This window comes from Malaclemys terrapin, chromosome 3, assembly GCF_027887155.1.
Source record: "Malaclemys terrapin pileata isolate rMalTer1 chromosome 3, rMalTer1.hap1, whole genome shotgun sequence".
Lineage (NCBI taxonomy): Eukaryota > Metazoa > Chordata > Testudines > Emydidae > Malaclemys > Malaclemys terrapin.
The window spans coordinates 143032953-143048560 of NC_071507.1; the positions used below are offsets into that span (position 1 = coordinate 143032953).

At 41.4% G+C, this 15608-nt stretch overlaps 1 protein-coding gene across 1 annotated transcript in view; it reads right to left on the reverse strand.

Annotated features, from left to right (window-relative positions):
* The window catches only part of LOC128834695 (hormonally up-regulated neu tumor-associated kinase homolog A-like), a 40424-nt gene extending 26317 nt beyond the window's left edge, over positions 1-14107 (reverse strand). Inside the window, exons 1-3 of the mRNA XM_054023705.1 lie at positions 13842-14107; positions 12526-12818; positions 9402-9457 (exon numbers count right to left, since the gene is read on the reverse strand). Coding sequence (XP_053879680.1) covers positions 9402-9457; positions 12526-12818; positions 13842-14093 — 601 coding nt within the window. The 5' untranslated portion in view covers positions 14094-14107. The remainder of the gene's footprint in view (positions 1-9401; positions 9458-12525; positions 12819-13841) is intronic.
* Positions 14108-15608: the final 1501 nt, after the last annotated feature.

Below are 15608 nucleotides of genomic sequence, written 5' to 3' on the forward strand. Positions count from 1 at the left end.
ACACATTGTTAATGAACAATCATTGTGCTCCATGTCTGTGCATTTCTTGGACAACGATCAGGCAGTGATGGTCCTGGGGCCATGCTGACTGGAGGAAGGGAGTGGGTAGGTGGAAAGGTCCTGGCTGGGAATGGGACAGTTGTAAAGAGCATATAATTGTTTGTCTGAAGTTAGTAACTGTTATCTTCTGTCCCTTGGAAGATTACATAGTTTCAGTGCTTCAACCCTTGCTTTCCCAATCTTATCATCCCCTTACAAATGGGAGCCACTCAGAATGGTGGGTGGATTGAGTTGGAGAGGGGTTAGGTCCAGGGAGAGGAAGGAAACACTTTGCTTGTCTGAGGAAGTTAGTCATAGCCATCTTTTCTCCCTTGGAAGATTACAAAATTTCCCCATTCTTGTCTCTGTTTTTGGGCCTCTCTCCACATGGAACCGTGCTGCACAAGCCAAGGGAAACAGGTGTGAGAAGTAAGTGTGGGGTGCGGTCTAGCGGTTGGATAAACATAGTGTGGTGTCTCTTTGCTGTGAAGAGGTGAGGGGCTTGCGGTGCTGATTGGAAGTGGTAGGGAAGGAAATAAAGTTGTGGTGTGTTTCTTTTCCCCCCTGTCCATTTCACCATTGCTAGGCAGACATGGGAAAGATTTTCTGGTGATGCTGGGGGTGAGATGAGGTGGGATGCATGGGCAATGTCCGTGGTACGCTAGCTGAGTATATAGTCAATTTCCAGTTGAAGTGCCTCCTAGTCCTGTAAGCATATTAGCAAATTTCTGGTGTAGCAGAAACTCCAGCTGGGTCTTGACATTCAACTGCAGTGCAAATCTGCTTGGTCTACCTTCATAGCTGCCCAAACCCCTTCATTCAGCAGTACATAGAGGGATGACCATCAGCAGAAACATCTCTCTGGCATAGATTGCTGGATCTCCCCCACAGGACTGGAAAGCCACCTCTCTTCTATTCTGATACCTTGAAAACTGCTGTGTTCTTCAAATGTTGGCCAGCCTTTAAAGAAGAAATTGCAAACTGGTAACATAGCTCCTGGAAGGAACTGCCCATCTTCCCCTCCTCCCCTTGAGACACTATGAAAATTTAAAATGTTTAAAAACATGACGCCATGTCTCTTACCATTAATAGCCTCTGCTCCTTCCTCATGGGCTGCAAAAGTCTGAGAATTGAGGATAGTCAAACATTCCTGGAATGCTGAAAAGTATCAAAATTGTGGCCTTCCACAGCAAAGTTATGTTATGTGGGGAGATTTCTTGCCTTACTCCAAAGGAGAAAAATGTATAATGCTGCACTTGTCTTTGAATGGCAGGACCTCTGGTTCCCAAGAAGGAAACCAGTCTGTTGACCAGCAGGAGCAACGCCCCAGAGATAGCAGAGGCAGACAGAGAAGGACCTTAGAGGAGTTGCTCATTGGAGTGGACAGGAAGAATCAGGAACAACTGGAGTTCCTCAGGACATGGGAGGATCAGGCTCTTCAGCAGAAAGAGGTACTGATAACTGGTTCATGGAGCAGGAGGCACACTTTAGGAATGGGAGCACATCCATAGGGAGTGGCACCATTCCCTTATGGAGAGGCTGATAGACCTGGTGGCCAAATGTGTTCAGGGTGCACCTGCTGCCGTGGCCACTATACCTGTCTATGTACTGTTGCCGCCACAACCATCTCCTCCTCTGGCTACCACCTAGCGTGCTGCTGAGGCAGAGGACTCCTCCCCCCCGAGTTACTGGAAGGAGCCTGCAGGACTTCTGGGACCACACCTTCCACTGGAACTGAAAACCTCTTGCAGAGGAACCCTCCTGAGCATCCAGGAAGGGAACAAAGAGCCTGCAGGAATCTCTGAAGCCTACCAAGTGCCCAGCCTCCAAACATACACAGGAGACATCCCAGTTTGTTCCCAAGAACAATTTTCCCCAGTTGTTCCCTGCTTGTCGGGGAGGAGGAGGGCAAGGAGACAGGTGCAGAGACATTAACATTTGCCCGTTGTACATGGTTTTAGTCCCATTATGTTTTATTGGTTTCCATTTCCTTTTAAAAATATTTCTATTACCCATTCTGTAGTACTTTGAATCAATGTTATAATTTCCTTGACACGTGTGTGGACTCCGCTTCCTAAGTATGATGAGCATACAATGTTTTCAGGTTTGAGACTGGGCCCCACAATTCACAGCACATGATTTGGAAAGGTGTAACTGTCTGGTGCCATCATACTGCAAACACTTCTCTGTCCATTCCTCCCCCTCACTTTCAGATTAAGAAATATCTAAAGTCCCAAGGGTCCACAGGAGGGATGTGGAAAATGTGTTGTTAAGTGCTTAGAGAAAGCACTGCTAGTTGTAAAAGCAGCAGAACTCAGAACACAGAGCTGGGATAGATAAACATCTTTATGGCTTAGGTCACAGGCTGAAAAATGAAACACAATTAAAGTAACAACAAAGGCATCTGCCACTATCCAATGATTACATGCCCCCTCCCCCACCTTGATCCATTTTAACATTGGTATTAATGCTCCATGACAGCCGCTCTTAAAAAAAAATGTTGATAAGATCATTAAAAGATTGAGCGCTCCTGATAACAGGTCTGTAAACAAGCGTGAACATTTAAGACAACAGCATTACACAATGACCACATTACAACTGGGCTGCCACCCTCCACAGCACAAACCTAGCCCTAAGTTGATATGGTGGAGGTGCCTGTTATAATTGCCTGCAATGGGTGAATAGTCACAGAAATGAATGTATAATGGCCATCAAATACAGGGGAACAAAAACCCACACAAAGCTATGAAGCCCCATTAATATGTGCCAGTGGTCCCTCCTGTTTTTTCCAGTGGCTTTACAGGGTGTGAAGTTGTCCCATGGCACAGGCAGATGTCATCCTCTGTTTCCCTGCTGTGCCAAGATGTGTGCACATCTGGCATCCCTGATTCCCTTGCCTATTGGGAACCAGGACCAGTATGCATGTGTGTGGGATCCAGCTGCCTGTATAGAGTTTGTAAACCAGACTTGTCCTGTGCCCACTCGGGATGGAAGCACTCCCCTTCATCTTCACAAACATGGAGTGTGCAGCAGCTGACGATTATGTGAACAGTGTTGGTCACATTGGCATCCAAACAGCTGTATAGGCAGCGCCAACAAGATTTCAGCCTACCAAATGTGCACCTCACAACTATTCTGGAGCTACTGATTTTGTAATTGAATTCTCTTTTTCCATGGACCCATTCTTCATGTTGTGGTATGGTTTCATGAGGCAAGTTAGTAGCTGGTATGCGTGGTTCCCCCAAAATAACAGTTGGCACAGACACAGCATGAAGAACCATATGGCTTCTGGGGAATAAAGTCCCATCTTCCCCCTTCAAGTACAATCCCAAACACCTGAGCACCCTGGTGTCATGAATCTTTCCCATGTTTCACACGTTGGTATTCATGCATCAGTCTTTGTGGGCTGCTAAGCCTTACAGAATGAATGAATAGTTTTTGGTTCACATACTCATCCTTTTTGGTGGGCAAAGTATCGGGATGTGGGTGCCATCAATGGCCACTGTACTGTTTGGAAACCCATCCTTTGAAATCCAGATATTATTTCTGGAACTTTGCTTACGGCAACCACCCATGGGTGAATCACAGTATTAGTTGCCTCGCAAACGTGCAGAACCACAACTCCAGCAGTGGACTTTCCAACCCCCAAAGTGGTTTGCAATTGATCATTAACGGTCTGGTGTTGCCAGCTTCCATAGTCACCTGGTATGGCTTCCCTTTATTGTGTGTTCTGGTGCTGTAGGTTTGGTGCAAGCTTCTCACACCGCTCCATAAAGGTCTGTTTCCTCATTTGGAAATTCTGAATCCCAGGTCATCCCATTGTTTCCAAAACAATGTAATCCAACCACACTGTGCTGGTTCTCCTGTATCAGAACGGATGGACAACCCATTGGTATACTGTAGCAATACCGGCATTCACTGTATCTGTTCCATGGGAGCCAAACTGGATTGTCATTGACCCTCAAGGTCAGCCGTCTTAGTCATGTAAGAAAGTTCTGCCCAAAGTCCATCCGGCATCTCGCCACTCACCTACTCCACAGCAAAAACATTTGTCCTGCACTAAGGAGCAGGAGTAGAACTACATCATCATTCCCTTGATGCATGTCTTCCACCCAGTTGGCAGGAGAGAGTGGTGAGCAGGAACCACCCCTGGCAAATGTGCGAAGGGCTGACAGTACCAACAATACGCAGCAAAGCGGTTCCTAGACCATCTCCTTCTGATGCGTAGAATCCTGTGATACCTCCGATGAAATGGTAATGGTAACATTGCGTAACAACCACTGCAGTGTGGATGTGTGTATATGTGTGAACACAGCGTTATAGCCATGTCCAGCAGAGTATACGTGGACACTCGGCATGGCTATAGGGAACATGCGCAAGCATATACATGGTCTAGTAACCGAGTATGCATACCTAAGACTGATTTAACTGTGAGCTACAATAATCACCAAACCCACAATGATATATAACAGCTATAAAATAAATACAGATTTCGCCCACATTCTTTACAATTAGGAACAAGTTTAACTAAAGCCAAATAAACCATGCTTAAAATTTAAATAAGAGTCCACATAGCATTTTGGAATTTTATCTCAGTAAAAGCCAAGTCAAGCTATGCTAGTGTAAGGATATCTCTATGCTACGGAGACTATACTGGCATAGCTATTGCCACAGCTTTTTTGGCATAACCCTATAGCATACAACAACCTATACCAATGGAAGGGTTTTTTCCATTGAAACACTACCTCACTGAATGATGGTAGCTAAATTGATGGAAACATTCTTCCGTTGACATAGCGGCAGCTACACCAAGGGATAGGTTGGCATAGCTGTTTCAGTTAGGGGGGGTGTTTTTTTTATACCCCGACTGACATAGCTATGTTGATCTAACTTTTAAGTGTAGACTGTGCCTAACTTGAGTAAGTAATCCCTCTGGTGTGGCTCTGTAAGATGTTGAAGTCACTGGGAGATGAAGACACTCAGAGCCCTGTTAGGTCAGGTCTATAAGAAGCTATTACTAAAGCAGTGTTTCCCAAAGTGCAGGGTTGTACCCCATTGGTACAATGATTGGTGGGACTTGAATCTAGGCCTGCAGGGCTACCAGGCAACCAACATCCCCACAACACCACCTGGCAGCAGCTATAGCCTGCCTACACTCGGTGACCCACAATGCACAGGGGTTTAATGCCACTGTAGTAGTAGTACTTTATGTTTGTATTTTTTAAAAACCAAACCAATTTATTTTAAACCTACAAAACAAGAGTTTTACAAACCAGGAGTGTTGATTTAGGTCCTTAAAACTCACATATTTACACAATATATTTACACACAGCTGTACATAGCTTACATTTGTATACATTTGGGGGCAGTTAAGTTCCAATAGAAACCTCTTATGTTCTTTTAGCAAATTTGACTAAACTGTTCATAGTCAAATGATTTAAATCAGATTGTCTCTTTGCCTGGCTTATTTACAGACATTCCTTTGGAAAAGGGCCCATTTTTCCTTCAGAATGGCTGCAAAGAAACCAAGAATTCTCTTTCTATAATACTTTTTCTTTTTAACATTTTTACAACGTTCAACTGCTTAATTCCCTCCAGCCTCTGCAGAGTTAACTTCTCACTCTCTTTCCTTAAATCACTTGCTTATTTTCCAAAATGACACCTTCATCAGCCCAGATATCACCATTCCAAGTATTGTCCCAGCATCTGAATTCCCCAGGCCTGTACTTACTCCTTTCCTTACTCCTGCCACTAAGCCCCTCAGGGCTGCCAACCTGTTTTCCAATCTCTTTATCTGTTGCCTGCCTGTTTGTCTGGGCCCGATCCTGCTTTCCTCACTGTTGCCATACTGGCAGCATTTTAGAAAATAATTGTTGTCCCATTGCTAATGTTGATAAGGATGCACTGATGGGCTTTCCCAATTCTTGTATTTTAGCTGTGGTATGGACATAGGCTAATGCTTGTTCAGTCCATGGGCTGTGCCCAAACTTTTGCAAAATTGTCTTAAAAGGAGTAGTTTCCTGTATGAATGGTAATTTGTTCTGCTTTTCTTGAGCTTTGTCCTTAGGGGACTCTTTTCACCTGAATATATTTTCCTTATGAATCTCATTTACCTTTATAACTTTTCCGTGCCAATGCTTGTGCTGGGACTTACACAACAACAACAAAAAAGTCTGTACCCACTAAAATCTCTGACAGAGCAGGAGGGGGGAACACTAATCCCCCTACATTTTGGGCTCAATCCTGCTATGACTGAGGGTATATTCACCTATACAATTTTCCCCCCGACAGACGGGTAGGAGCGAGGACGCTAATCCTCTCCCTTGGGCCCAGTACCTCTATGACTGGGGGTGTATATATCTAAGTCGTTTGTACAAACAGTTTACATATATATTTATCTGTATAGTTTTCTCCGACAGATGGGTAGGAGCATCAAGGACTCTAATCCTCCCTCAATTGTTTGGTATCTCGACGACCGGGGGTGTGCACAGTTGAATGATCGATCACTTTATACATATGGTATACCTTTTAGCAGTATTTTCAACAATCACGGTGCATGTCTTCCCCCTTTCGCAATTCTCCACCAAAAATGTTATGCTTATAAGAAGCACAAAGGATCTTTTTCAGGGGAAAAGGCAATACCCCTTATTTATTGGAAATACAACAATTAGCATATGCATTCAATCACACACACACACACACACACACACACACACACAGTCCCGCCAGTCGATGTTATAGTTACCAGTTCAAAGTCTGGATCATTCTAGTGGCCAGCTAGGGTTGATCATGGATAGATAGGAGCCGGGTTCTGTCAGTCGAAACATGATGCTCCGGGGAAGTCTTGGCAGGATGAACCCAAAGTTTTATGGCAAAACACCCTGTTTATATAGTGATTTTTCTTCATTGGGACCAATGAGTTTTGCACCGTCATGCTGTAATCAATTGTCGTTTGACGAGTGCTTGTTTTCTTATTTTTTTTTATTTTTAATTTTGTTTTTTTATTAATTTTTTTTAGGGAGTTATCCCATACTGGTTTTGATCACATCTTTAGAGTTGTCAATCTGCCTACCTCTGACATCTCAATAGGGGCGTATTGCAATCTCCTGGTGCCCTTCCATCTGTCCTCGGTTCCTCCCTAGAACATCTGGTCCGGTGATGGCCTTCACACTTATCTTCTAACACACCCATTCCTCATTCACACACAAAACAGGATTGATTTACACAGAGCATTTGAACTGAAACATCAAATTGCAATACAGGAAAAAACAATCATTGCCTTCCTTTACTTATTTTAAAATGCTAAACCTACAACAAAGTGGTGACCCTAAAGGTCTGTCACTGCCTTGAAATCAGCTTCAGACACGGAGTCTGGCTGATGCATCTTTACCAATGGCCCATTAGGCCATTCCTTTCTGCTTTCAGAAAGGGTGGCTGGCAGGATATGATCAAATCATACATCAATACATTTAATACATGCTACACAAGATTTTTTATCCTTTCTAAATGATACAAAATACAAACATAAAATCCTCCTACTACACCACAGGGTGTTCTGCCTCAAGTGATCTGACTGATAGTGGTCTTAGTGATCCCTAAATGGGTCCTTGTCCTTATATACACCCATGAGAGCATACCAGGAAGTGTCCAGGCCACAATGTGGATCCCTAGCTAGCTTCCACAACTGCCTTGCTTCTCTGGTCTTGAATGCCTGGTACTGATCTCGACTCTGACTTGGATTCTGACTCCAAATGTCCTCTGGAACTCCAGCAAGGACCCTTATCCCTGGTATGGACCCTCAGCCTGATACCTGACTCTGTCTCTAGCTTTGACTCTTGATTTAACTCCTGACTCTGGCTTGACTCTTGACCCTGATACTAGCTCTGACCCCTAACTTCAGTTCTGGAATCCAAAGCTCCTGCCACTAATCTTTCCTACCTTCACTCAGGATCCTGACAATTGGGGTGTGTGTGAAGATCTTGCCAAGAGAAGTCTGTCAGTTGTTGTCCAGAGTTTTGACTTTTGCTTTTAAAAAACGTAAATCTCTAGCTGTTATATATGCAAAGAAAATCTTGACAATGTGGCCCAAGTGTAACTGATGAAGCAATATCTTAATGAGCCCAAGTTCTTAATGAGCCTGAAACAATAGCTCTGAGTATTAACTGTCCCAGTCATTTCAATGGGTGTTAGCTCAGGTCAAAGGATGACACATTAAATGTCAGCATTATTATCTGTTGCGCTACTTATCAAAGCACATAAGAAAGGAGTGGAAGTGTTGTATTGTGAAGAGCTACGTAAACATTTCCCCAAATGTGTAGGAGGGAAAGAAGGTTGTGAAGGACTAGCTGGGGGGGGGGGGGGGGCAGGGAAAGGGGGCGAAGGTGTGCCTGTTTGGTTTCCTTTTCCTGATGGAAACGAAGCTTTCAAAAGTTTAGGAAATCTGTGCTATGCAAAGGCAAGTTTATCTGCAGAATTCTGTGAGGTTTCTGTAAAATATATAAATGCCTTTCTGAGCCGTGTTAACTGCTTGGTGCAAATTCCCCCAATTTAACAGTAGTTTGCCTCACCTTTTAGCACTCTAGCAAAGCTTCCATTACTGATAGAAACAGTTTTCTTTTCAAAATGTTTAATGATGAGGAGTCCAATTGAGGGCATTAGTTCATAGAAGCCTATGGAGTTGTATGTGTTTAGTCTAAAGCAGGGGTAGGCAACCTATGGCACGAGTGACGAAGGCGGCATGTGAGCTGATTTTCAGTGGCACTCACACTGCCTGGGTCCTGGCCACTGGTCTGGGGGGCTCTGCATTTTAATTTAATTTTAAATGAAGCTTCTTAAACATTTTAAAAACCTTATTTACTTTACATACAACAATAGTTTAGTTATATATTATAAACTTATTGAAAGAGACCTTCTAAAAACGTTAAAATGTATTACTGGCACACGAAACCTTAAATCAGAGTGAATTAATAAAGACGCGGCATACCACTTCTGATAGGTTGCCGATCCCTGGTCTAAAGTTTATTTGCTTGTGTCTATAATTCACCTCTGCTTTTCCCACAAGAGATCTATAATTCTTAAATTGTTTGTTGCCCCACAATACACAACAAAAGAAAACTGAATCCTATGCAAAATACTCTGCATATTTTAAAAATAAATTGAATAAATGCACAAATACAGTGTAAAGGCACACTTGGGCAAAGACTGTTCCATTTACATCTGATACATTTGTTAAATAATCACTAACTCACCCACAAAATGTGTAGTTTAATCAATGGTTGATAGTCACAGAAAGCTACATGAACTATCAAGTCCAGTAACAAGAATCAACCTTCTATGTTCTTTTATGGATGATATGCACCTACCAACGATTTTGATGTTGTTGTTTTCATCCAGAAGAAAATTCTCAATTTTCAGGTCCCTAAGCAAATCAAGACAGAAAGCAAACTTTAAGATGTATATTGAAACTTAACATTTATATTCTAATTCTTAGCAGACGTTTTTTAACAAAAGTTTCATTACAATAATGATAGTACCACACAGCTCAAAATGTATAATTATAACAGGGTCCTGCAGTTTCAGTTAGTGGAATGGAAACTTTCATTAAATTACTGAATATCTTACTGAATATTTTTAATGAATACTCATTTTAGAAATCATCCATTCTGTTAATATCTTTGGATTAAGTCAATACCATTCCATTATTATTTTGTATACTATAGTGGTACACTATTTATTAAGTGGCTGCATAGTAATTCTTCAGTGCTTCAAAACTTCAAGGAAAATATCTAAAATATAGCTATTGATTTTCCTGTTGCATTACTTCAGTTTCAAGACAAAGGCAAGTATTTTTATTTTTGTCTTTTTTATCTTTGCAAAGATATACTTTGAGTATAAAGCACTCAGATTTGCACTTCAAGTTTATGGAGAATTGAATGTATTTTCTCTGTTGCATTAAAGAGGTGATTATATTGCAGTTGCTTTCTATGTGAGTAATTTAATTGTGTTCAGGCAGTATAAAAGAAAGGAGGAGAAGTGAGATCTGCCTTGCGTATGAAGGAGAACAGTCGGGTCAAAGAAGGACAGAGAATAGGGACACTGTAGATGGAACCATCCTTGCAATGATGTTCACGTAGACAGGATCAGCCAAAACCAACTCCTTATAGCAAACAGTGATGACTAGATCAAAATTTTAGAGGAGATACTATAAATTGGCTTAGCTGAACATGTGTTTATTATGGGAATATTTGATATCCTGACAAAAAAACTAAGAACTAGAACCTGGCTTCTGCTTTGATGGTGTCCAATGGCTAGAAAGTTGTCCCAAAAGGGCAGCCGAGGCTTTTCCATAGCACAGGGGAATCCTCAGCTGGTGTAATCTTGATATTGGGAGCATGTCCAGAGCCTCTTATGTTCCTATGATCCCTGGTGGCATAACAGACCTTTGGACACCATTGTAAGCTGGTGTAGTTTAGATCAGTACTAGGGCTGTCCTAAAGTACGCTGGGGCCAGGGATGGCAGAAGTGGGATGGAGAACAAGCAGCTCCTTTGAAACTCCTCCCCTCAGTTGTAACCAGCACTTACTGGAGCCAGCTAAGGACTCATTCAGCCCTACAGCCCTATCTTGCAGAGCTTAAAATGTAAGGTAAGACAAGACCTAAGGAGGGATGGAGACTGTGAGGAGAGAATGGGGAAGGGTGGTGACTTAACAATCAAAATAACAATCAAAATAGGGAAAAGGATTCCTGATGACCAATATTCCTTATTTCAATACTAGAAGTGGTCAAGAAATGGACCAGTATTTAGTTAAATATACCACCAACTCAATAGAAATTGTTATTTGTTCCAAGGTATATTACAGAATTAAGTCAAGAGTGTCCTAGTGCCATTCCTAGGCAAAACCATTGATAACCAAGCTCCAACATGTGACATGTGCCAATGTCATGGCTACTTTGCAATCAAGCTTAAAACCAGGATATAGCATGTAGGTGGCCTTAGGCGCACTAAAAGATGACCTCATAGCAATAGGATGAAAAGTTTGTGCTAATTGGCGAATCTTCTGTTTTGTCATTAACAATCTGTGTATAAGTATACCTTGAAGTGAGCTCATATTTGGTGGAACCGATTCAAGCTGCGGAGTTGCAACCCAGATTGGTATGTATTGCCTTTCTGTACCGTGCAGCTCTATCTTTGATTAATTAACATCTTTTATTAATAATAAGCTTCACTATTTGAGTTCTCGAGCAATAATCTAAATCAAACCCATCTAACTCTATGTTGGTGGGCACTAAAGAAAAACCCTAAAATAGATTAGCTAGGAGCCCACAAAGACAGTGAGGTCAGACTGGGATAGTCAGTGAGGCTTCTGTTAGGATACTTTGCTGCTTATAATACCTAAGCCATATTTTTATTTCGTAATTTTGTTCAGTTAATTCTTTATTTTTGTGAGTAAAAAGATTAGTACAAAGCAACGGATACAGGCAGATATTTACTGTTGGATTACAAGAAAGCAGAAAACACCACGCAAAGCACTTGTAAGAGAGTTAATGTGCTACCTGCTAGATGAATATTTAATACTGCTTGGTAGCTATTGTTAAGTTACTATAAGTTTGATTAAGTGCGAGGGTGGCTAGAGCTTTATATGTGGGTGTTTTTATTGTTATTTAAAGCTATAATAAATTACAAATTATTTACATAAATACAGAAAATGTGAAAGATCACTGCACAAGGGAGTTAGGAGGCATAATGCACCCTCTTAGTCCATTGTGCCCTCTACACACCCCATGATTCACAGCCTGGGGTATGAGAGCAGCCTCCATAGAGTGGCTACCCATCCATGAAAGTGGATGCACATACGTAAGCCTTGACTTTGATTCCACAACTCACCAATGAGCTCTGCCAGGCCAGCACGGAAAGGTAAACAATCTGTCACTGGTCTAGAGCAATGGTCCACTGCTTGCTCTCTGGAGCAAGTGGGGAACAAGAAAATTAACTGTGACTCTGAGTCGCAATTTGTTCCCTGGTCTGCCCTGCGGACAACACAATAATCTGCTGCCCCTTACTCAGGTCAGATTAAGTCACAATGGATCTCATCACAACTAAACCAGTATTTAAATTAACAAATATATTGAATTATTTTTATTTGGTGTGATAACACTTTGACCCAAATTAATTCCAAAATAACCAAAATAACCAAACTTCCAGGTTAGTTCCCTAACCTACATTATAAAATTCGTCCTCTGCCCTGGCCCTGGATTTCTCCACTCATCATAAACACCATAAACACTTTATTAGAAAGGATTGAAAAGTGGGGGTAGAGGTTGTGTGAAAATATTGAGATGAAAAATTGAAAAATGTTGATCTCTGGAGTTGACATTATCATTATCATTAGGGCAGGTGAAATAAATAATTTCCATAAAGAAAAATGCTACCCATTCTGGAATTATTGATTTTGTCACTTTTATTTGAAAGGGGGGAAAGAGCCCTACCTGTGGACAATCCCATGGCGATGCAGATGTTCAACTGCAGACATGATCTGCCTGGTATAGTCCCTTACTTCCCTTTCTTCCAGTTTCTTTTTGTCACAGATTCTGTCCATGAGGTCTCCACCTAGGCATAGTTCCATCACCATGTAATAGGAGTTTTCAGTCTCCAGTGTCTCATATAGCTGAACAATATTAGGATGCTTAATCATCTGGTGTATCCGGGGCTCCCGCTTCATATTTTTTAAAACGTAGGAATCCTGCTTGGCTTTTTTCTTGTCAATGACTTTTATGGCTACCTAAATTGTAGAATATATGCAAATTGGCAACACCCATTTCAACTTTGAGCAACATAGATCTATTTTCAATATGCTTGGGGAATAAGTTTATTTTAGTGAACTCCTGATTATTTAGATTTGTCTTGACAATTTGATGGTGCAGAAAGGATGCATTTCCAGAGTGAAGCATAAGCTTCCTGTCTCCCTCAAGGGTCAAAATCTGCCGTCTGATATCCACATCATATCTATATCTGTATCTTTGTATAGCCTGCTGATTGCAGTAAGTAAGGTGCGCATGTAAAGCACACCTAAAGACAAAAAATAATTATGTCCCTTTAAATGAACTGTATACTGGAAGGTGGTCAATGTGTTCTTTTTCTAACATGTTCCCTTAGGGCCTGATCCAAAACCCGGCAAAGGAAAGACTCCCTTTGGTATTAGTGGTCTTTGATCGGGCCATAAATAACAAAATATCATATGTTGTTTAGAGCCATTCGAAAAATAAAGTTGACAACAAATACAAATGTAATAGTACATCATACAGCTCCATAAAGGAGACTTGTGGCACATATTTTTGTATTTTAGCTGGGGAAAATATATATTAACTAACTACATCCTGCCATCTAAGATATTGCTGTTGCAGTGGGTAGTTTTTCTATAAACACTTCTCCATAGCTTTAAGGATCAGATACAGGATATTGACTCAGGGAGGATTACTGCAGAAAATAGATCTGAGGTTGTAATTATGCCACAATCTTTTCCCTCTTTCAACAGATGATGGCTTTGCTGTCAGAACTAGCTCAATGTCCAATTACAGCTACATGAAAACAATGATACAAATTTACATTCACATGTATGACTGGCTTTTAAGTGAACAGTAAACTCCATTTCTGAAGCCCGACAGGTTCAGTTTTAAGGCTTAGAGTGGTAGTTCACTGAGTGACTGGTTTGTGGGATTAAAAACAATCATCTGAATTCCTCCCACATACAATGCAGTGAGAGTAGTGGCAATTATTAGTTAAACTTACTCCATTATGAGTTTACCTTCTCCCCTGTGGGGATGTGTAGTCCCTCCATCACCTTGGCAAAAGAGCCTTTGTTGATCATTTTCCCCACCAGGTAAGTCCCAACTTGTTTGGTGTGAGGGAAATTCTTTCCAGGCTCTTGGGTAATCTTGCTAAAACAAGAAGGTATCTGCACATCCCTGCTGTTTTTCTCGAATTCTGGTAATGTCCCATCCAGGTTGCTCGTGTCTGTTGTTATGCCATCCAAAGTTGCTTTGATTGCTGCGGGCATCCTTGGGAGGGTCAGATTTACTGACCCCACTCTCTAAACAGTGCTGCTTTCCAGGTGTAGCCTGTGATTAATAACAAAGATGAGCATTAAATCTGTACATCTCGGGATGCAAGTACCATCCCATTGACTATCCAGTATCTAATCCTTTCCCCCAGAGACTTCCTTTTCATCACTGATCTCTACCCCCCAGGCATTCAGATCTGCTCAAGCAGAACCAAGATGCAGATTATTAACCTAACCTGATACATGATGTCAATTAATGCCCCAGCGCTGCCAGCTCTGATGACACACAATCCCAGCATTAGCATGGAATAAACCATCCCCTTTCACATAGAACAAGACTGCGACCAAATGGTCCGTGCACGGGCAGGTAACACCAATCAACTAAATGGGACTGCAACCTTCTTTGTTTGTTTTTCAAAGACAAGAGCATAGCTGCTCATTGTAAAAACATCTCTTTAGTTTGCATTTAGAGAGAGTTAATCAAACAGAAGCTGGTAGTAAATGTCTAAATATATCTCTTGCGTCATCATCTTTAAGTCACAGAAATTTAGCTTGCATGTGGATTTTATTTTCAGGAGACATTTTACATTTCCTGTCACATTATTACAAAATTAGCTTCTGCAAAATATCTCCCATTAATTTATCACAGGAGCGTTTTCCTCTTAACAGAGAGGATTTCTAAAAGTTATTTAGAAAAAAAATTGCCCGTAAAGACTATTTTGTTTGTGTTTTGTGACTCATGTACTTCAGAAAAGGGCCTGGGCACTAGTCCCCAAACTGGGTGAAAGGGAGGGGATGAAAACTGTAATGAAAAACTAGGGCCTACAAACAGTTAACTCCATACATGTGAATATCCCATTGACTTTAATGGGGCAACAGTTGCACAAAGTGAAGCATGTGTATAATTGTTTGAAGGATCAGGACCTAGGACACCTTGTTCAAATGACCATCAAAAAGGTAGTTCAGATAATTTAATATAGGTCACACTTGAATTTTTGATGAACTCCTCTCCATGTCACCCAGCTGAAATGTTGAGTACTGTTCTCTTCCTCTGACTCCCAATCACTCCCATCATTAACCGAAAGATAAGCTGCAGCTGAGCTGAGCAAACTCTAGGTTTTCATAAAGTATTTAAATTTTGTTTTCTGATGATTGTCACTTGCTATGCTGGGTAGTTGATATGCTGACTATGGCTGTATTTCTGCTCCCCACAGAGATTCAGAACCAGAGAATGGGACTGATAGAATTGAGAAATGCTTCCTGATTAGTGCTTAGTACTGGCTGTGCCTCCTTCCCTGCTATCCATTCCTTTGTTATTGGCTTTCCCATTGAAAATCAAGACAGAAGAGGCAACATATTAAAAACAAAAACAAAGAGAGGAACCACAGCATGAAACAGAAAGCCCATATTTCTGGCACTTTTCAGAAGAAAGGCAAAAACCTCTTAAAAAATATAACCAACCTTAAAACATGATCGCTGGCTAAGTTAATTATTGCTATTGTTGGGGAAAGG